The 23,565-nt window shown below is 39.4% G+C and overlaps 2 protein-coding genes and 1 non-coding gene across 9 annotated transcripts in view; 1 reads left to right on the forward strand and 2 right to left on the reverse strand.

The window, feature by feature from the left end:
* Window positions 1–20,063, forward strand: part of ORC2 (origin recognition complex subunit 2) — a 94,283-nt gene extending 74,220 nt beyond the window's left edge. The window contains exon 19 of one of the 5 annotated variants that reach the window (XM_071216192.1): window positions 17,773–20,063. The gene's annotated coding sequence lies outside the window, so the exon portion shown is untranslated. Of the gene's footprint in view, window positions 1–3,446; window positions 5,217–17,772 lie in introns of those variants that run through there. The other 4 variants (XM_071216197.1, XM_071216191.1, XM_071216194.1 and 1 more) reach the window with 4 other exon arrangements.
* The window catches only part of NIF3L1 (NGG1 interacting factor 3 like 1), a 40,604-nt gene continuing 17,419 nt past the window's right edge, over window positions 381–23,565 (reverse strand). For all 3 annotated transcript variants that reach the window (XM_004458928.5, XM_071216198.1, XM_004458927.5), the window contains exons 3-7: window positions 13,527–13,686; window positions 9,284–9,410; window positions 7,919–8,057; window positions 5,918–6,001; window positions 381–823 (exon numbers count right to left, since the gene is read on the reverse strand). In XM_004458928.5, the coding sequence (XP_004458985.1) occupies window positions 639–823; window positions 5,918–6,001; window positions 7,919–8,057; window positions 9,284–9,410; window positions 13,527–13,686 (695 nt within the window). In that variant the 3' untranslated portion in view covers window positions 381–638. The remainder of the gene's footprint in view (window positions 824–5,917; window positions 6,002–7,918; window positions 8,058–9,283; window positions 9,411–13,526; window positions 13,687–23,565) is intronic.
* LOC111764255 (small nucleolar RNA SNORA67) lies at window positions 14,699–14,840 on the reverse strand. The gene has a single exon (XR_002796908.2). It is a non-coding gene; the product is annotated as a small nucleolar RNA SNORA67 (small nucleolar RNA).

A 23,565-nucleotide genomic window follows, 5' to 3' on the forward strand; every position in this document is an offset into this window, starting at 1 on the left:
TGGTGGATCCCTGGAGCCCCCTTTGTCTGTAGCTACAAGTCTAGCAGCCCCAGAATTCTAAAGTGTATTTAGTGTGGGAAAGGGTGCCGGCAGCAGCAGCCATTGGTTTCAACTCAACAGTTCTGTTGTCGTGATTCCCCTCCTTTGTCCCTCTCTCTTCTTGGTGGTATCCAGCCTTTGCCTGGTGTCCTTAACCCTAGAAGATCTTCTAGGCTGCTGCAGCCTGTCCTCTAGCTAATTTTTCTGGATAGGAGAGTCCTGTGTCTTTCTAGTCCTCCATCTTCCCAGCCCAGATTTTTAAAGTATATTTTTATACTAACCCAGGGCAGAGACAGCTATATTGACACATCTCGTATATAATTAAGCTGAAGAGAGGAACACTTGATTTATTAATTTATTAAGTCAACAGATTTTAGTCAGTGTTTCCTAGAATTTATGATGAATAGTTTTCTTTAATATGGTAGTTTTCACCTTATGAACTACAGAACATTTGGCAAGCCAGATTAACATAGTAGAAATGATAATTCACCCTCTAAGACTTTCCTCCAAAGGATACCAACTCCATTGACTCAAGTTGCACAAATGACTTGGGATCCAATCAATTTGTAGCTTCTGTCAATATGTTGTTTCTGTGTATATTAGACCACATGAACAGGGTCTCTGTCTGACTCTGACAAGATAATATTAATCTTATTCTCCAAGTGAGCATCCAGCATATCTCGAAGGTCAGAAAGAAAGCCTCGTTCAGTGTTGCTATGTTCGCAAAGGATGACATTTATTCCTTGAGATGCTGCATCCAGAATATCATGATGGGACATCTCACCTGCCAACAAAGAAAGAGCAAATACTTAACTGTTAGACATGGAGTCTGTGGAATACCGAACTACAAATGCAGAAATACTAAATTTGCTTTCTGTATGAAGTAAATATAGTACAGCGAATCTTCTTTCTAAAGATGTCTAGAAAGCTGTGTATAATTCTTCTTACATGTCCTCCAATTCAAAACGATATCATTCTACTAAGAATTCCAAATTCTTTCTCCTGGGCAGATCCAAGAAAAATATATTCATAGTAAATGGGACATTCAGCAGTAATCTAATACTGCCAGAGCCAGAACTGTAAGAGCACCCATTCACAGTGATTTCAGAATTTAAAAAGTGACCACTGCTAAATAAAATGAGACTTAGAAAGTTTCTTTCTTACATAAATAAGTATTTCAGGAGAAAAATCTTAATTATATTTCCCAGAAGACCCCTTTCTGCTTTGTTAGCACTAATATATATAATCAGCATTAACCCTAGTCCAATTCATAAGGATGAAATGAGCTTAAGGTTATTTCAAGATTAAAAATAGAAATTGTTTCCCTTTGAACTCAGGTAAAAATCCTAGAAACTCTGAAGTTATTGGAAGAGAATCTCATTTTTGGTGAAAATATTTTGGGAAAACTCAAATGTTTTAAATGTTTTAAAACCCCACTGGTCAATTTAATCACTTCTAATTTAAAAGCAAAAATGAATTGTGTACAATTTGGTTTGCTCATAAAAAGCGTAACTAAACATTTAAAGACATAAAAGCATTAAAAAATTAAGGAAGAAAGTGAGGGTTTTTTCCACAGAAATGTTCAGTTCCCCTACACTCTCCTCCCTCCAGTGTGTGTCATTTCACTATAAAGAATACCTTTTATTCAAGCATCCTTTAAAATATCTTAATCTGGGAAGCGGACTTGGCTCTGTGGATAGGGCGTCCATCTATCACATGGAAGGTCTGCAGTTCAAACCCCGGGCCTCCTTGACCCGTGTGGAGCTGGCCCATGCACAGTGCTGATGCGCGCCAAGGAGTGCCCTGCCATGCAGGGGTGTCCCCCCCCGCCCTGCGTAGGGGAGCCCCACATGCAAGGAGTGCGCCTGGGAGGAGAGCTGCCCAGTGCGAAAGAAAGTTCAGCCTGCCCAGGAATGGCGCTGCACACATGGACAGCTGACACAGCAAGATGACGCAACAAAAAGAAACAGATTCCCATGCCGCTGACAACAACAGCAGTGGACAAAAAGAACACACAGCAAATGGACACAGAGAACAGACAACTGGGGCGGGGGTGGGGAAGAGAAATTTTTAAAAATTAAAAAAATATCTTAATCTATAATAGGGAAGGTATATATCACAAAAGGAGAAAAGACACTTAAGGTGGCCTGTTTAGAAGCCATGCTTTAAAAAACAAATCTAGATGCCTGGACTATTGACTGACTGAAGAAGGTGTGAATGTGGGGAAATCCATGAAGACACTGCAATAATAGCTAAGAGCAAAAGTAAACTAAAACCTGGCTCAGGATAGTAGCTGTGGGAAAGAAAAAGCAAATGGGAGTGTGCAAGCATGAGTCAGAAATGAGAAAAAGAATTATTACATTTGCAAGGAGTATTTTACCACATCTGCTTGCTTCATAGGCTATTACCCTTAATGACCTGATACCATGAAAATATAGTCCCTGGCTCACAGGATGGATGATGAAATTCAGGAGAGATCTATATTTGGTCTTTTCACTGGTGCTTCCCATTCCTTAAGTTAGTTGCAAACAATGTCTTACAGACCACAGACATATAGTTAGCCAAGATAATGGAGCTCCTTTCTATTTTTCAAAGTAGCCAGATAGAAAAGACATTTTAATATTTTGGAACTGCTTGAGTTTATTTTGTGCACATGACGACTTTTTGATTTAAAAAATATAAAGTTTAACAAAGTAATCTATTAATTATGATGGAACAGAAACAGACAAACCCAAACAGAGAGAGACTACAAAGCAAATTGCCTATACTCTTCAAAAATGTCAATGTTATGAAGACAAAATGATGAATGATTCCAGATTGAAATTATTGGAGATACAGTAACTAAATGCAATGTGTGATCCTGGATCAGATAAGCATCAGAAAAAAAAATGTTATAAAAATTTGAATGTAGACTAAACAATTCTAAATTTCCTGAATTTGGTAATTAGTCCATGGTCATATAAGATAATACCCTGCTCTTAGGAGATATATGCTAAGGTATTTAGGAGTAAAATGCCATCATCTCTATAATTTACTCCAAATTAGTTTGGGGGGAGTAGTTATAAATCTAAATACATACACATATACATATTAATGTACATATATAAACAGAACATGTACAAATGTGGCAAAATATAACCATCAGTAATTTAGGTGAAGGACATACTGTATACTATTCTTCCAACTTCTCTATAAGGTCTGAAATTTCTTCAAAATAAAATGTTAAAAATAATTTTAAAATAGTCTCATACTGTTAGAAACTCAAATTTCCTATATATACAAAGTTGTTTTTTTTTAAGATTTTATTACCACCCCGCTTGTCACCTATGCTCACTGTATGCTCTCTGTGTCCATTTGGTGCATGTTGTTCTGTGTCTGCTTATCTTCTCTTCTCATCTTCTCTTTAGGAGGCACCAGAACCCTATCCTGGGACCTCTGGATGGGAGAGAGGCACCCAACTGCTTAAACCACCTCAGCTCCCTGGTCTGCTGTGTCTCTCACTGTCTCTCCTCTGTGTCTCTCTTTGTTGCATCATTTGCTGCACAAGATCCCCACCATGCAAGCCAGCTTGCCTTCACCAGAAGGCCCCAGGAATTGAACCTAGGGCCTCCCATGTGGTAGATGGGAGCCCAACTGCTTGAGCCACATCTTCCCTATATACAAAGTTTATTTTAGTCTGGTCCAGGTTTAAGGGCATGTTGCACATTTCAATTTTTTTATCCAAAGCAATTACATCAAGCATGCTCAGATGCTGCTCCCCTACACTTCAGGATGTTAGAATGCTATGAGTGTAGCAGCCTTTGTAGGACAGTATGTTAGATAATAAAGCATGGGTATAGAAGGCAGGAGAGGCACAAAAGCAGCAAAGGGAGTAGCCAGAGGATTAGGACCCTAGAGTTTGGAACTGGAAGTGGAAAAAATAATTCCTTAATTTACTATCTCCTAACCCTAAGGAAAAGAGACAAACACATCTGGTAGCACCATATGTGCAAAATGGGGACCGATTAAAATGCCTCTAACTCCTCTGGAGGAATGTGTGTCATGTTTGACCACATCCCTGAACAGTAAATAGGTCAAGTAATTCTTTCAGTAAAAATTCAACCAGTACCTATTAGGTATTAACCTCAAGTGTAAAGTCCAAGGAGTCAGGCAGACAAATAATTACTGTCCCAAAAATGTATACTGGACATTAAGGACAAAATGATAGGGATCTGAGAAGAGGAACATTCAGGCAGGGTGGGGACAGTGTCAGAAAAAACTGCTCAGAGGAGATGATCTTTGATCTTATTAGAAGTACAAAGATAGAAACAAGGAAAAGTCAGAGAAAACAACATAAAGATTACATGAAAGAGGATGAAATGTTCAGGCTTCAAGAGAGATGAAGGAAAATCACTGAAGTTTTGTTGACCAGGAGACTAACACCATCAAGTTTGTGCTTTTGAAAATTAATTTTGGGTGAATGTGTAGAAGATAAAGAAGATCAGAGGCCTGATAACAATGCTTCAGGTAAGAGGTGATGCCTAGGCAGAGATAAGGGAAAAGGTTCTAGAAAGATTCTGGAGCTAGAACTGATAGGAATCAATGAGGACTGAAAGAGGGCTGAGTAACAAAAGGAATCAGTTTCTAGCTAAGATAACAGGGTAGAAAGTGTACCATTAACTAACATATGAAACCTCAGAGAAATAAGATTTAGGAAGAAGGTAGGTTAAATAATTGCTAAACATCAGTTTTAGAAACAATTTAGTAATAAATTATTAAGTGATTTCTTCCCTCTACAAATCTGTATGTCTCTCAATTCTGGTGTAGTTCCTATATTTAATTCAGGTTCAACATTTATTAGATTCCATGTATGGTGCTGTCCTAAAATCTGCTAATTTTGGATTTGTTAAATTAAAAGAAAATAAACCAGTTGGTGACATTTAATAGCCACTGTAAGCAAAGCCTCAAATAGGGGTGCTCCTGAGGGCTCTGGAGCCATCCAGACACTATAGGCAGGGCACACAAACCCTTAAAATCAGCACCCTATTAGTGGGCCTGACCTCAGAATATATGACAATTTATTTCCTCAATGTAACAGAGTTAGACTCATTTATAATATCCCTACACATGACTCTTCTACCCTTTTTGAGCCTATAATTAGCATTATACCCATTAAATATATATACCAGAAATTTAAATCTTCTCTCTGTTCATATGCCAGTTGAGCCCTGAATCTCAGAAGAGTTGCAGCTAATACCTACTTTCCAGTTCATCTGACACACAGGACAACAAACAAAATGATGACGGACAACCGCCATGCTAAAAAACAAAGTATCTAAAACTGCAAGCAAAACAGTTCCTTCCATCTGCCCCATAAGAACTAAGCCTCCTCTCAATCTGAGGCAGAGCGGACTATCACTATCTCCAAATCCTCAAGCTTGAGGAATGAACAAACATAAGGGGGAGTGCCACTATGCACAAAGTAAACTTATTAATATTGTAGTAACAGAGGAATACGTAACATTGATATAAGTGGTTACCAGAGGTTGGGGCAGGGGGGTGATAATAGGTGGAACACAGTGCATTGGAATTAAGTATAAACCACAATGTAAATTATACACCCTGGTTAGTGGCAATGCTTCAATTATTTATCAAATATAACAAATGTACCACACTACTGTAAGATGTTATTACTAGGGGGAGATGGGGTGGGTTTATAGGAATCCCTTATACTTTCAATGTAACTTTTCTATAATCTAAAACCTCTTTAAAAATAAAGTTTATTATATAAAATAAAATAAGCCAAAAAGAAATTTTTAAAATGAAAAAATAAATAAATATATAAACCAAGGTGGAGAAATGGTATAGAAAAAAGAAAAAGACACAAAGGCTGTCCTACCTGTGAGATAAAGGTCTGCCTCGACACCCTGTAGAACCTGACTCCCAGAACCAGCACACAGGGCCACAACTTTGACTTGAGTGTCTTTAGGATAGAGGAAACAAGAGATTAGCAATATGTTATGATTCTCTTTTATTTTAATATTGTAATTTGTATTGAGAACCCTAAATGTAATATAGATTTCACTTAGTCTTATCACCAGTTTATGAATTCTGCTTACTAAATTAAAAATAATAATAGTAATAATAATAAAGGCAAACAGATTCTTCAGCATTACATCACTAATCCAAGGCAGGGTTTTTATTCCCTTGGCCATGGCGGCACAGACACAAAGGGCAACCAGTGAATGGCACTAATGGTACAGCTGTAGGCTTTATCTCAGTATTGCTAACTTAAGTAACCTCACTTTGGTCTCCAGGCAACAGAAGTAGGCAAGTACTATCTCTATTCACAGGCGAGGAAGCTGAGGACCTAAAAGGGTTAGTTAGAAAGAGGAATGCGAGAAATGGATTTGGCACGTTTTGTTTTTGAGGTACTGAAGGGGCTGGTAATTGAACCTGGAACCTCATATGTGGGAAGCTGGTGCCCAACCACTGAGCCACATCAGCCCCCCTGAGTTGTTTTTTTTCTTTTGTTTTCCTTACTGTTTGGTTTTTTTAAGAGGCACCAGAAACTGAGCCCAGGGCCTCCTATGTGAAAAGCAGGCACTCAACTGCTTGAACCACATCTGCTCCCCTGGCACATGTTTTTCACCATAGCATTTATCCACAAAGAGGACCCCCTGAAAAGTGAAATAATAGAAATGTTCAAGCCAAAATCTGTAAGTATTTAGCACTTAGGTTTCTTGAACAGAAACTTTATATTAGTGCTTACTCCAGTTTGGCAACATCATATTTAAAAAAATAAAGCTCTGGGGGTGGTGCTTAGAAAGTTGGATCAGAGTCAGACCCCACCTCTGCCATCCATTTTCCTTGAAAATAATTCACATAAATTATTTGATCCAGCCATGGACTTCTGAATAAGTTACTTGAGCTATCAGAAACTCAATTTTTTCACCAATAAGATGGAATAATAATATCTACCACACAGCTAACAATAACAAGCAAACACTGACTTTACTTAACATGTGCCAGTCACTCCTAAGTGTGTCACATAAATTATAATTTTACTCCTGTGAGTTAGGTTAGTTTTTATTATTAGTGCAGTTTTACAGATGAACTACTGAGAGACAAAAGGGTTAAATAACTTTCCCAAAGTCATGCAGCAAATAGGACAAATCTGAGTCCAGGTCATCTGTCTACCTACACTGTCTACACTTGTAACCACTACACTCCAGCTAACATACTTAGGGCACACAATAGTGTGAGACTCCCTGCAGATATCCAACCAATTTCTCGTCATTCTTCTAAAAAAAAATTTTTTTCCCTCTTCATTCTTGTTTGTTCCACAAAGTACTGGGAAAGGCCAAAAGAATAGGTAGTGGCTATAAGAGTCAGAAACTACAGTGGACCACATCATTATAAAATATTGCCAGCATAAAGTACAAGAGTTATGTGGTAAATGTAGCAAGCATGATTTCTAGCTATATTCCTGGCAAATGGTGGTAGTACTTCACAATCTTCCTGGGTTGTGCTGGGCAATGTGACTAATTTCAAAAACTAAGTTGAGCAGAAGTAGCATGTATCATTTCTGGACTGGAGTTTTTAACTGATAGTTTAAGACCTAGAATTCTTTCTATCTCTACAACAGCAACCAGTTTACAATGAACAGACTTCCCCTGCTGATGTGAGATGAACATGTAATTTGACTGACAAAAAAATCTTGTTTAAGTCACTGAGATGTATACCATAGCACAACCTAGCCATCCTGATCAGTGAAGTAAACAGTCTCCCATGAGCTGCTGACACATTTTCTATCACTTACATTCATACAACCAAGTGTTCCAACCTTTGCCCAATGTTATCAGTGGGTATATTGGCAATATAAAGGGGATATATTTACCTAAGGTCCTCCCTACCCCAAGAGCTAGTCGAACATGAGACAGTTTTAAGTGTCTTTTGATTCGCTCAATCATGGTTCCCAAGGAGACAGAGTCTTCCAGTATACACAACCGTCCCATTCCAGTATTTAGAAGCAGAGGCTGAAGAGAAAAATTACAAACACTGTTATAGAACAAACAACAAATTCTGAGATCAATTAAACTTGCACACTGAGCTTACTGTTAACAAGCTCCAGGCTCAAATTTGGGGACACAAACCTGACAAAAACATTCTCTGATTTCTAGGAGCTCACAGCCTCCAAGGAACACAGACATTTAAATAAATCACAATAAAAGTGCTTTAATGCAAGATGTTGCAAATGGGCCTGGATTTGGTGTGAGAGAAGGAGGGGCCTTAAAGGAACTGGGTTCAAAGAAGGCTTCACAAGGACTTGAGTCTTGAAGCAAGACCAGAAAAGAGTTCAAAAAGGGGGGATGCGAAGAGCAGTGTGGTAGGGTAGGGGTAGGGTGAGATGTGGAAAGGCGTTCTAGACAGGAGAGAACACATACAAAGGTAAATGTGCTAGACGTGTGCAAGAGCACACTCTAAGGGCACATCTAAGGGCAGCCAGTATGGCTGGCATGCAGAGTGTGTGATGGGAAGGAAACAAGGCTGTAGACAACAGCTGCAGCTCCCAGGCTATTCTAATAAGTCTGATCTATCTCCTATAGGTGCCCAGTTAGAAGACCATTAATATCCCATGTGAAGGAAGAGGAAAGTTTCAATTAATGTTGTAGTGGCAGAGGTAATAGAAACATTTTATAGATTTAGGGACAGAATCAGCAGGGCTTGGATTTATGGGGATAAGGGAAGAAAAAAAGCTGTGGAAACTTGAAAAATAAGGTAGATGATGATGCCATGAAAAAATAATAATAAAAGAAAAGTATAACTCAAAGGAAAAGAGGGGAGTGAAGCTAAAAAATAAGGTCAATTTTTGCTTATATTAGATTTGAGATACCTGTGGGATCTTTAAGTGGAAAATGTCCAGAAAATAGTTGGAAATATGGGTTGGCTGAAGAAAGCATTCTAAGCCAGAAAGTAAAAATATAGATATCATCATACACATAGCTATCAAGTTAAAGGAGTAAATGAAATGGTCCAAGCAAGTGTATAAAACAAGAGACTCAGTCTATAACTCTGAAGAAGTACCAACACTTTTCTATTCCTGGAAACTCGCCCTCTCTCAATATACTTTCCAGGGTATATGATGCCCTCATCACCGCTTTATGCTTCTTTAGGTAACAGTCAATGTCCTGTTAATTTACAAATTAATTTACTGAACAAAAATGTACAGAATACAAGATCAGATAAAAGATATTTTTATTACCTTCTCCAGTGACAAAATTTCAGTCTTCTGATAAAGTTCTCTGTTTTGGGAGAGAAAAGCCACTACCTGCAGCAAAGCTTTCTCAGTACAATTCAGACTGATCCGTGTTTGTTGCTCATCGTCAGTCCTGGAGGGAAAAAAAAAGTTTTGCATTTAGCCAAATACTATATAAAATCATAAAATCCAATCTGGATCCAAATATAAAAAGCAAAAACCATAAAATTATTAGAAGAAAGCATAGGGTTAAATCTTCAGGACCTTGGATCTGGCAATGGATGTTTAGACATGACATCAATAGTGTGAGCAAAAACAAAGAAAATAGATAAATTGAACTTCATCAAAATTTAAAATTTTGTGTTTCCAGCACATTATCAAGAAAGTAATTTAATGACCTACAGAATGGGAGAAAAAAGTTGCAAGCCATATATCTGATAAGTGTTTAATATCCACAATATATAAAGAACTCCTAAAGTTCAACAACAAAAAGACAACCCAATTTAAGAATGGGCAAAGGACTGGAAGAGATTTTTCTCCAAAGAGGATAAACAAATGGCCAATAAACACATGAAAAGATGCTCTACATCACTAGCCCTTAGGGAAATGCAAATCAAAACCATGAGACACACTTTGCACCCACAAGGATGCTGTGGTCATTTGAAGCTGTATGTACCCCGGAAAAACATGTTCTTAATCTATTCCTATGGGTGTGAACCCAGCGTAAATAAAACCTTTTGATGAGGTCACTTCAGATAAGGTGTGGCCCAGAATGGGTCTTAATCCTATTACTGGAGTCCTTTATAAGTATAATGAAGCTCAGACATATAAAGAGAAAGCCATAGGGAGCAGCCAGAAGCTGAAATTCAATGGAACCTAGAAGGAGGAGAGGCCAGAAGAGGCTGCCATGTGCACTGCCATGTGACAGAGAAGCCAAGGACGAAGGATGGCCAGCAGCCAGCCCCAAAATGCCAGTCTTCAGGAAGAAAGCATCGCCTTGATGATGCCTTGATCTATACTTCCTTGTGGCCTCAAAACCACTGAGCCAATAAATTCCCATTGTTTGCATCAAACCATTGCATGGAATTTGCTTGAGCAGCAAAGGAAACTAAAACGGGGAGGGGAGGCAGGGTCAGGTGAGGGGAGGGGGAAGAAAAGAAGTGTTGGCAAGGATATAGAGAAATAGAAGTTCTCCATACTGTGCAATACTGGTGGGAATGTAAAATGGTGCAGCCGCTATGGAAAACAGGTAAAAACAGGGACTCTAACAGATACTTGTACACCAATGTACACAGAAGCATTATTAACATTATTAACAATAGCCAAAAGGTAGAAACAACCTAAATGTTCATCAATAGATAAATGGATAAACAAAGTGTGATATGTATGTACAATGGAATATTAGCTATAAAAAAGAAATGAAGTGCTCGTACATGTTACATGCTATAATGTGGATGATCTTGAAAACATTTTGCTAAGTGAAATAAGCCAGATACAAGACAAATTATGATTCCACTTAAATGAAATATCTAGAATAGGCAAATTCATAGAGACAGAAAGCAGATCAGATGTTATCAGGGTCTGGGGGAGAGGAAATGGGAAGTTATTGCTTAATTGTTACAGAACTTCTGTTTGGGGTGATGGAGAAATTTTAGAAACAGTGGTGATATTGCACAACACTGAATGTAATTAATGCCACTGAGTTGTGCACTTGAAGTAGTTAAAATGGAAAAGTTTATGTTATATATTTTACCACAAAATTTAAAAAGGATAAAATGGACAATCTTGAAGAGTAATTCTCAACATCAGAATCATCTGTGGAGACTCAAGAAAAAGAAAAAAAGAAAGAGAAAGAAAGAAAAGAGAAAAGAAAGAAAGAAAAAGAAAGAAGAGAAAGAAAGAGAAGAGAAAAAGAAAAAGAGAAAGAGAAAGGAAGGAAGGAAGGAAGGACGGAAGGGAAGGAAGGGAAGGAAGACAATGCCTCGACTGCAATCTAATGGCAAAACCCAAACATCATTTGTAATGAAATAACTGGAAAAAACTAAATGCCCACAAGTTTAAAAATAAAAAGTCAATCAGTAGGAAAAAGAATGGTTAAAGAAATGATAATAAGAAACACAACACAGCAATTAAAAATAATGAGATCTAATGTATTTATGTAGGAAGATTAATAAGACATACTGTTGAGTAAAAAAAGGCAAATACAACATACCATTTAGTCAAGAAAACAATGCCTAAAAAAAACTAAACATTTTTTCATGTCCCTATGTGTTTGGAAAGATACCCTCTTCTCTGAAAACAAAGGAGACAACAACTTGAATTGAAGATACTGGGATTGAATAGAAGGGACAAAGGGGACTTTTGCATTGTTTGAATTTTTTATGATGAATTATTCGTGTATTATGTGTAAGTTTTTGAAGTTTCAGTATTTACACAGTATTTCAGTAAGTTAAAAGATATCCAGGGCTGACTATCAAAAGACTCATAATAGTTTTCTTAATATTCTTCAGGTTCTCCAAACTTATTCCAGGACATCTGCAATGATTTCACTATAAGGAATCTAAACTTAAAACCAGACATCAGGAAAGCAGACTTGGCCCAATGGATAGGGCATCCGCCTACCACAAACCTACCTACCACAAACCCCAGGCCTCCTTGACCCATGTGGAGCTGGCCCATGTGCGGTGCTGATGTGTGTAGGGAGTGCCCTGTTGTGCAGGGGTGTCCCCCGCACCCCGTGGGGAGAGCCGCCCAGAGCGAAGGAGAGTACAGCCTGCCTAGGAATGGCACCATGCATGGGGAGAGCTGACACAGCAAGATGATGCAACAAAGGGAAACACAGATTCCCCGTGCTGCTCATGAGGATAGAGGCAGTAATGGAGGAGCATGCAGCAAATGGACACAGAGCAGACAACGGGGCTAGGGGGGGGGGGAATGGGAGAGAAATTGAAAAAAAATAAATGAATTTTTTAAAAAAATTTCTCCCACCTCCCCCTTTTAGTTGCATCATTTTGCTACATCAGCTCTCCATGTGTGCGGCGCCACTCCTGGGCGGACTGAGCTTTTTTCACGTGGGGCAGCTCAATGCGGAGTGCACTCCTTGCGCATGGGGCTCCCTTACGCATGGGACACCCCCGCATGGCATAGCACTCCTTGCGTGCATCAGCACTATGCATGGGCCAGCTCATCCCATGGATCAGGAGGCCCTGGGTTTGAACCCTGCCTCCCATGTGGTAGGCAGACGCTCTATCAGTTGAGCCATGTCTGCTTCCTGAATAAATCTTTAAAAAAAAAAAAACGAAAACAAAACCAGACATCAAAGAAATCACTTTTCGTAAGCTTCAATTTTATTAAAATGTTATATTTATATTGCTCTTTACGTAACTTTTGAGTCCCAGTTTTGTACAGCTTGCCTTTTATGATGCTTCATTCGGTATTAGGATAAATTAGCCTAAAAGAAAATCTCCTGAGGCAATATATTGGTATCTCTCCTCTAAATAACTCTTATAAAGAGGCACTTTAGGGAAGCAGATGTGGCTCAAGTGACTGAGCTCCCGCCTACCACATGGGAGGTCCTGGGTTCAGTTCCCTGCACCTCCTAAAGAAGATAAGCAATATAGTGCACTGGCACGATGGGCAGGCGCAGCGAGCTGATGCAACAAGAAAACACAAAGAAGAAAATGAGACACAACAAAGCAGGGAGCTGAGGTGGCTCAAGCAATTGAGCTCCTCTCTTCCACATGGGAGGTCCCAGGTTCCATTCCCTGTACTTTCTTAAAAAGACTAGCAAACAGGGAGAGCACACAGCAAACGGATACAGAGAACAGACGGCAAGCACAAACAATGAGGGCAGGGAATAAATAAAATAAATCTTAAAAAAAAAAAAAAGAGGCACTTCAATATATTTCTCCTTTAAAGTGTTTGATTTGCAGGGAAATGATTAAAGTACCACCTTTCAAACGTACTGGATTAGAAATCCATAAAATGTAATATAATTCCCCCCCCCACAATGGAAGTACTCAAAAGTGTTATTTATCATTTTTATTATCTTCAAAATGATTCCATTGCTCTCCTCCTCCAGCAGCACCCAGGTGCAAATAACACGTATACTGCTTTGTCAGCTCAGCCCAAGGTGGGGTTGGGGTGGGGGTGAGGGAACAGTGACTCAGTTTCAAACCTAAATATCAGGATTATAGAATTTGTAAGGAGGATCCTTTCAAATAAATTCACACACACACATATATTGTACCTAGCAGAAAAAGTGACAGAAACATCTGCGATTCTTTTCACTGCAGACATGACTTTGTCCAGGTCTTGGGTGTGGTTGATGCTGAATTCTATTCGGTGGGTTCCCTCTGTAGGGCACTTAGGAGCTTTGGAAGGATGTATGGGGCTGGAGGTGCAAGAACCTAGAAGAAAAAAACAATTATGGAAAAACGAAGTATGTTTTTCTTAAGATTAAAAATTAAGGTACTCTACTCTAAGCAAAATTCATAAGAAACAGTTTTAAAGACCCACATTTTCATATGCTTATAACATATACACACATATATACTCCTTACATATGCATCCACACCAATAGTTCGCATAATTTTGGGATTTAGAATGGACATACAAAATCAAGTTTATTTTCCAGATGGTTGTTAAACATAAGAAAAATCTGGACAAGAAAGGCTGACTCATGGAGTTTTAAATGATGTATAGAACTGTTTACAGCTTGGTAAGTACACCCATGTAAACCACGATTCAGGTTGGAAATGCTCAGAAGTTGTTTAGCCACATGAATCCAGATCTTGTCATCATAAAAGCTTCAGCCAAAAATGAGTAAACTAAACAATTTATTAAATAAAAGCTAAAACTCATGCTGAATTCCTTCATTATGCTAGGGATAAGCAAACATTCATTATAGCCCTGATGTTTATTTGACTTACATACGAAATATATTTTGGAGAGGCCTTAGAATTCAGTTCACTTTAACAAGCATTTTTTTTTTTTGCCTCAAAAAGTGACATTTATTCAAAGAAAAGAAAAAAAGGAAAAAAAATGACAAGATGTCCATCCCCTGGCTCCCTTCCCTCCCCCCTCCTGCTCCTCCTCAGCCCCCCAGGAATGACTCCTGGTTGGGGTCCCTCAGATGAGGTCAGCAACATTCAGGGGCATCTCCTCAATGGAGGTGCTGTAGAAGGTCTCAATGTCTTGAAGAGTCCTCTTGTCTTCTTCTGTCACCATGTTAATAGACACCCTTACAGCCAAAACATCCATCACGACCAATTCTGTGTATATAGCTTTCCCTGTTGGTAGGAAGATTATAGTTAATGACTAAAGAAATGTGCTGCACATCAATGCCTCTGGCCTGTGTCAAGAAAGATGACAACTTCAGCATGTAGACGAGAAGCCACAGTCTATCCAAATGGGACTTAGGTATGTAGGCAGCCAAAGGAAGGCAAAAGGAAAAACATGCCCTCTCTATCGGAAAACCTTGGGCTTGACAGATTTTATTCCACATTGCTACTTTCCTGAGAGGGGCATTAGGTGGCCCCTTGGAGAGGGAATCACCTTGGACAACAAGCATTTTTTGAGTGCTTAAGTGTAAGGCACTGTGCCACAAAAAATTATGAGGGATCAAGAAACTCAGTCGCAGTAACACGAACAGGTATCTGCACACCAATGTTCACAGCAGCATTACTCACAATAGCCAAAAGCTGGAAACAACCCAGATGTCCATCAACTGATGAATGGATAAACAAATTGTGGAGTATTCACACAATGGAATATTATGCAGCGGTAAGAAGTAATGAAGTCATGAAACATATGATAACATGGATGAACCTGGAGGATGCTATGTTGAGTGAAGCAAGCCAGACACAAAAGGACAAATACTGTATGATTGCCCTATTATCAACTAAAGTTATGTGAAATATGAATATGGGTAGAACTACATATATAAGGCCATTTTTTTTCGAAGCTGAATATAAGTTAATAGTACAAAATGTTAATATCAGAAAAAAAATTATACTAAGTGAAGGAGACCAGAGTACTACATACTGTATAATTTCACTTATAAAATGTAAATATAAATCAATTTATAAAGATGGAAGTAAATTAGTGGTTATGTACGTCTGAGAAAGAAATACTAAGGGGTGTGGAGTCTTTTTGGAGTAATGAAATTGTTCTAAAATTTTTGAGATGATAAAGGTACAACACTGTGATTATACTAAAAGCCAATTATACACTTTGGATAGAATAACCAGAAACAGCAGCTATGTACAGTGGGGGAAGCACAGAGAGATTGAGAGGTGAGGAATTTTCTTGTTTATTATTATTATCGTTATTATTGAAATAATGAAAATGCTCTTATGATTGAAGTGATGAATGCACAACATTGTGACTATGGCAAATACCACTGATGGTATACTTTGAACGAATTCTATGTTTATTAATATGTATCAATAAAATTGATTTAAAAAAAGAAAAGAAAAAAAAAGCAGCTCAGTCCAGGAGGACTGTGGAAAGATGGTAAAGTAGGAAGCTCGAGGAATCAGTCTCTCCAACCACTGAACTGGCAGGAACTGTCTGAATCAACTATTTTTAAACTCTGGAACCTAGTGGAACACTGCGCAGCATTCCAGGGAATACCTGGATGAAGAGGCCAGTACTACTGCTAAATTTCACACCCCATGCAGTGACTACCATCCCCTGTAACCCCCCAGCCAAGGGACAGGCAGCAAATAGGGACTGCAGTCCATGTTCCTGGTGCAGCTTACTGGTGCCAGAGGAGGATATAAGGACTTAGGTCCTCGAAAATCAGGGGCTGAGTGATCTAATCACTGATCAGTTCCTTTGCTCAGCTACTTCAGATTACTAGGGAGACAGCTTGGAGGGCAGCCATTGTTCCAACAACCCCCACCCCCAGGAAAAACAGCAGGGATGTCTCAAAGAGGCAGTAACTTTTTTCTCTCTCTTTTCTATTTCCATAGCCTGTCTGGGAGCAAAAACAGTTTGGGAAAGTCAAAAATTGACGCTCCAAGCCTCAATAACAACAACAATAGCAATCGCAGAAGACGGAGTATTTACGGTGCATAGTAGGAATACAGGCTCAGGCACAAAAAGACTTTCAAAATATCATCTCTTTGTTACTTACACAGCACTAAGGGTCCAATAGAACAGGGGAAGAGATCCCAATTGTAGCTGGTGTCTCAGGGAGGTCAATTGCTCAGATCAGGTTTGGCGGGTGGCAAGCTCCACATGCCCCACTTCTGTGCTGCCCAAGGGCAGAGTATTTATACGACCCGGAGGCAGGCAGGCAGCCCTGCCTCTGAGCAAAAAGCATCAAGCAACCTTTGTACAGAGATCCCCCCTAATAAACAGGGGAACTGCTTTTTCCCATTTTCAAGTTTAAGGTATGGTCAGGTTCCTTTATTAGAACTAACACCTCCCCTGGATGCAGAGGAACATTAGAAATATATTGAATCATCTGTACATAACAGAAAATGAGAGGGTGGAGTAGGCAAGGGCTGGGAGATGGCCAGTGGCTTTCACCCTAGCCAGCAGGGAGTGAACTGATTTCCAGAGTCATAACCTAATACCCAATGTCCAATTCTCAACAAAAAAGTACAAACACACACCGAAAAACAGGAAAGTAGGGCCCATTTTTTCAGGAAAAAGAGAATATGCCAAAAAATCATCACTAAGGAAGCTTATACATGGAACTATTAGACAAAGATTTTCAAAAAACAACCATCTTAAATGTGATGAATGAGCTAAAGAAATCCATATATTAACAGCTAAAAGTAGGGGCCTCAGCGTGCTAATTGGCTACCTCAGCAGCCGGCTCAGTGATGCACTCTCCTCAGAGCCGCTCACTGCGTGATAGAGACAGATACCACGCCACCACCCCGCGTCAACCACTGCCACCCCCTGCCCTGCAGTGGCCTGTTTGAGCAGCCTCAGGACAGTCTAGATGATTAGGCCACAGTCTTCAATGAATAAACACATTCCTTTCTGTGGTGTCCTTGGTAACACATTCATGGAGTTTCTAAAGGGCAGTGGAATGACTGCCAGGCAAAGCTCAGCCTCTATGCTGCCAAGTGACTTGCAGAAACTCATTAAAAAAAAAAAAAAAAAAAAAAAAGAGTTATTAATTGGACGCAGAAGTGTTGAACTGAAATCTGCAGAGCATTTTACAAGTTTTTGACCTGATGGGGTAAACCTCAGCACTTCTTCATATTGCCCAGTATTACGGAATTGAAGAATCACTGCTTCTTATTAGGAGGTTCATTTCATTTCCCATAACCCCAAAATTCATATGCAAAGCACTGAGAATTTCAAGTGGAGTATACTGAAGTAGACTTCAAAATTTCTTTACATCACTTTTTTAAGATTTATTTTTCTTCCCCTCCCCCTCCCTGCCCTGATGTTTTGCTCTCTGTGTCCACTCGCTATGTGATCTTCTGTATCTATTTCTCTTTTTGTCTTCTCTTCTTGTCATTCTCTAGGATTAACTGGGATTCGATCCTGGGGACCTGTGACGTGGAGAGAGGTTCCCTGTCAATTGCACCACCTCAGATCCTGGTCTCTGCTGCGCTTCACCTTGCCTTTACCTTGGCTTCACCTAGACTCTCCCCTTCATCACCCTTGTTGCATCATCACCTTGCTGTGTGATTCACTTACGCGGGTATTGGCTCACCACACAGGCGCTCATGCGGGCACTCACACAGGCACTACTAGCTCACTGTGTGGGCACTGGCTCACCACATGGGCACACAGGAGCACTCAGCTCACCATGCACACACATGCATGGGTACTTGGCTTATCACATGGACACTCAGCTTGCCACACAGGCACTTGGCTCACCCCACGGGCACTCCGCTCACCATGCAGGTACTCGGTTCACCACATAGGCACTGGCTCACCATGCAGACACACTTTCTCTTCTTTTTCACCAGGAGGCCCCAGAGATCGAACCCAGGTCCTCCCATATGGTAGGCAGAGGCCTTATCACTTGAGCTATATCTGCTTCCCTTTGCATCATTTGTATTCATATTTAAAAAATTTTTTTTCATAACCCTATTGAGGGCTTTTTAACTAAATTATAATGGCTCAAATGAACTGCCCAACTCCTGTGGAAGTCACATACAAGAACATGATATTTCTTGGCACACACAATCCAACCAATGCAACCTTAAGCAAATTTACAGAGGAAGTTAAGAAGGAATTACCACAATATTATGAGTATGTGAGGCAACTGACAACACAGCTCTTGTGGAGAAGGGCATCTATGTTCTTGACTGGCCTTTTGATGATGGTACGCCACCATCCAACCAGATTGTTGATGATTGTTTTAACAGCAAACAACTTTTGTATTTGAAAAAGTATTATCCTAAAATGTGGCTGCACTTCAGAGACTCCAATGGTCAAAGAAACAATTATTGCATTTAATAAAATTGGGGTGCCTGATGCTATATTGCCCTGGAAGGAGACTTGAGAAAGGACCTAATTTGTCAAACATATTAGCCAACATGTTGATAAATAAGTCTAATGAAGCTTCCACAGGAGTACTGAAAAGCAGTTTTACCATGCCACAAGTCCGACAGAACTGCAACCTCTGTGGGTTACAGTCAGCCTATTAGGATTCTTGCTAGTCAGCATTTAAAATGGCCTCATCATTTGTAACAATTGACCTTTCCTGAAATCATGAAGGACTGAGTTATAAATCTTCTGTAAATCTATTCTCATGCCAGGTTCTTATCAATATATAAGAAATTTTGAGAGACTAGGTGCCAAAATACCAACACAATTCTTATATATTTTTAGTATCATATCGAACTTAAAAGCCCAGGAACTATGAACACTCCAGACCTTACATGCTTTATTCCTTCAGTCATTTCAAATATTGAAAGTAGGGCCTATATGGTTATTTGCCTCTTCACTTTATGTTTACATCTCCTCAATTCATTGCAGTATACATAAGGTTTCCACAACCACTGAATTTTGTTGGGATTTTTACTGAGTCTTACGGTGATTATTTAATGTCTACCTATAAATCTAAGTTTGTGACTTTAAAGAAAACCTTCATTTTGAAAATCTACATTGCCAGAAGCACACATCTTTAATGTCTCCAGACAAAAGCCTTATAGTTAATTTACTGTCTGCACTTTGGGGTATAACTTAATTGGGAGGACCTGACTAATGAATGGGAGGGGGCTATTATTATTTAAGTAAAATGCTGCTTTCAGGGAGTGGATGTAGTTCAAGTGGTTGAGTGCCTGCTTCCCATGTACGCAGTCCCAGGTTTGATCCCCAGTCCTCCTAAAAACAAATGAAAAAACTCTCATTGGGGGGCAGATGTAGCTTAGTGGTTGAGTCCCTGCTTCCCATGTACAAGGTCCTGAATCCCTGGTACCTCCTTTAAAAAAACAAAAAATGTTGCTTTCATCTTGCACAGAATATGTAGAATATACTCTTTAATTTTAATTAAATTTAATTAATATTTTTTAAAGGAAGAGATGCTTTGTTATGATAGCTACAATAATTCTTAATCATAAAATTTCTGAATTCTTGTAATTTTTTCCATATCTATTGGAAGTTGTTTACCTGCTAGTATTTTGTTTGAAATGTGACTTTTCTTTCTTCTCTTCCCAACCTCTTGCAAAAAAAAGAAGTAGGTTTCTGCCAATGAATTCAGCAGACATCAAATATTCTACATGCCTTTTGAACTGTGTAACAATATTTGGATACATGATAATTTGTTTTACTATGTAACTGATAAAATGGCGTTGTGTATTAATGTTAGTTCAACCATATATTTGTACTGTCTGAGAATGTGTGGTTATAGTTCTGCGGAAGAAATAATTTGTCAGTGTTCACCAGCTTGAAAAAACCTAGTGTGAGAGCTTAAACATCTAAATAAATAATAAAAAGTATAAGAAATAAATTAGCAAAGTGTCTAAAAAAATGAAGAGAAATTATAGAAGAAATTATAAAAAGGAATCAAATGAATTTTGGAACTGAAAAGTATATTAACTGAAATAAAAAACTGATTAGACAGAGTCAACAGCAGATGGGAAGAGGCAGCAGAAAGGATCAGGAAACTTGAAGACAAGACAAATGAAATCATCCAGTGTGAGAAGTACGGAGAAAAAATAATGAAGAAAAATGAACAAAACCTTGGGGCCTGGTGGCACAAAATCAAGCATAGGCAAAACTGGAATCCCAGAAAGACAAGGAGAAAAGGGGGGCAGAAAAAGTATTTGAAGAAATAATGGCTGAAAACTTCCCAAAGCTGATGCAAGACATGGATATACACAATTAATTCCAAGCAGGATAGACTCTAAGAGAACTACACCAAGACAAATTTATAATGAGGTTGTCAAAATCCAAAGTCAAAGAAAGGATTTTGAAAAAGACAAGAGAGAAACAACTTGTGATATACAAGGGATCCCAAATAAGAGTAACAGAGAATTTCCAATCAGAAACCATGGAAGCCTGAAGACAGTGGGAAGGCACATTTAAAGTTCTTAAAGAAACAAACTGTACAACAATAATTCTATATCCCACAAAATTATCTTTCAAAAATGAAGGAGAAATTAAGACATTTACAGATAAACAAAAACCGAAAAAGTTCATAATCAAAAGACCTACCTTACAAAAAAATGCTAAAGGCATTCCTTCAGGCTGAATGAATAGGACACAGTAACGTGAAGCCATATGAAGAAATAAAGAACACTGGTGGCAGCGGACTTGGCCCAGTGGTTAGGGCGTCTGTCTACCACATGGGAGGTCTGCAGTTCGAACCCCGGGCCTCCTTGACCCGTGTGGAGCTGGCCCATGCGCAGTGCTGATGCGTGCAAGGAGTGCCCTGCCACGCAGGGGTGTCCCCCGCGTAGGGGAGCCCCACGTGCAAGGAGTGCACCCCATAAGAGAGCCGCCCAGTGCAGAAGAAAGTGCAGCCTGCCCAGGAATGGCGCCGCACACATGGAGAACTGGCACAGCAAGATGACGGAACAAAAAAAGAAACACAGATTCCCATGCTGCTGACAACAACAGAAGCAGACAAAGAAGACACAGCAAATAGACACAGAGAACAGACAACCAGGGTGGGTGGGAGGGGAGAGAAATAAATAAATAAATCTTTAAAAAAAAAAAAAAAAAAGAACACTGGTAAAGGTACCTACATAGGTAAATATAAAATCCCATACTAATTTACTTTTGGTTTATAATTGCTTCTTTCCTCATTAAAGGACTAAATAGGCAAATGTGTAAAATGACATTTAAAATCTATGTTAATGGGCATAAAATCAGAGACAATAAAAACATCTCTAAATGGGTAGAGATGGAGATACACAAAAGTAGAGAATCTGTAAACCACTGAAACTAGGTTGGTACAAGTCAAAATAGGTTGTTATTAGGTTAGGATATTATTTTAGTTTGCTGAAACATGTCGGGAACAATATACCAGAAATGGGTTGCCTTTTATAATGGGAATTTATTAGGTTAAAAGGTTACAGTTCTTGAGGCCATGAAAGTGTTCAAATCAAGGCTTCATCAGAGATGCTTTCTCACCCAGCTACAGCTGTCAGTGATCAGGCATATGGCAGGGTCTGCTCGTCTCTCCCCTCTCCACCCTGCCCTTTCCTCCAGGCCTCACTGCCTCAGCTTCAGGCTACTCTGTTTGTGGCTATTCTCTCTCCAGGGTTCACTGATTTCAATTTCTCTCTCTCTGTCTCTGCAGATTTTTTCTGTCTGAGGCTTTTTTATTCCTATGTGTATAAAGCACCAGTAAGAGGTTTAAGACCCACCTTGGGTTATGCCCTATTGAAATTATCTAATCAAAAGGAAGGTCACTTAACTGAATATAATCAAAAGGCCCCATCCACAATATGTTTACATGCACAGGAATGGATTAACTTTAAGGATTTTCTATGATCCATCTAGCTTCAAACTATCACAGGTGTTAACTGTAATTACAAAGGTGACCACTAAGAAAATAGCTAAAAAATATAGATGGGAGAGGATGTAGCTCAAGCAGTTGAGCGCCTGGTTCAATCCCTGGTACCTCCTAAAAACAAAACAAACAAATGAAGAAACCAACTCTGGGGACCCAATGTAGCTCTGTGTTTGAGTGCCAGCTTCCCACATACAAGATACCAGGTTCAATTCCTGGTATTGAGCGAAAATAAATAAAAAATAAAGAGAGAGAAAAGGAAAGAATGGATTGAAAGTGATATACTAGAAAAATAAGCAACTGAATTTTTTTTAAAAAGTCAGTAATGCAGTAAGTGAAGAACAAAAATATACAAGACATACAGGAAACAGCTAAATAACAGAAGTAAATTCTTCCTTTTCAGTTATTACTTTAAATGTCAATGGATTAAAGATGGCGGCAGAGTTAGGAGCTCCAAGAGATAGTTTGTCCTACAATGCAGTTAGTAATCAGTCAGAGCTATCTAAAGCACATGTTTAGGGGTCCCAGGAGACCAGAAGAGCATCCTGAAACATCCATGGAAGAATGGAAGGAGGAAACTGCCTATTTGCAATGAAGATTTCTGAGTAGAGCACTCCATGCTGCAGAGACCAGTGCCCATCCCACTGAACCACCTCAGGAGCTATTCCCTGCTTGGAGTTGGAAGTAAGCTCTATTTCCCAAAAACAGGAGAGGAAGAGATGGATAGACATGGTCTTCAGCTGATTATTCAATTTGGCTACCTAAAGTCTAATCCTAAGAACAGCTAAAGTTTGAACCTGTCCAAGTCAGAAAAAGACTGATAGCTTCCATTTTAATTCCACCCCCAGAATGAGGAGAAGCGGGGCTGACTGAAAATCGGTGATGGTAGGGACCGCCTTCTTTCTGCCAAGGTCATACTTTAGCCATATCCTAGGCTCTAGCCCCATCTCTGGCAGAGAAAAAGCTGGCGGGACCTGCACCAGCCTCTCCAGGCAACAGCAGTAGCTTTCAGCCTGCACAGACTATATTTTTGGGCACACCTGAGGCTCCATCCCCACCCCTAGCAGGGGAGTGAAGCTTCATCAAGTCTCTCTGGGCAACTACAGACAGTCTTGGCCTGCATGGCTTAGATTACTGCACATGGCTGCAACCCCAACCCTATCCCTGGCAAGGGAGAAAGGAGAGATAAGCTTATTGGTTCCAGGGGCAATGAAGGCAGCTTCAGCCTCCACACTCACAGTACCAAATGCATACTCAGCTCCTACTATATAACCAGCAAGGGAGAGAGGACAAGAAACAGATGAAAATAGCTGAAAAAAATTCTGATTGGCAAAATACAAGACTC

Source organism: Dasypus novemcinctus, chromosome 7 (assembly GCF_030445035.2).
Source record: "Dasypus novemcinctus isolate mDasNov1 chromosome 7, mDasNov1.1.hap2, whole genome shotgun sequence".
Lineage (NCBI taxonomy): Eukaryota > Metazoa > Chordata > Mammalia > Cingulata > Dasypodidae > Dasypus > Dasypus novemcinctus.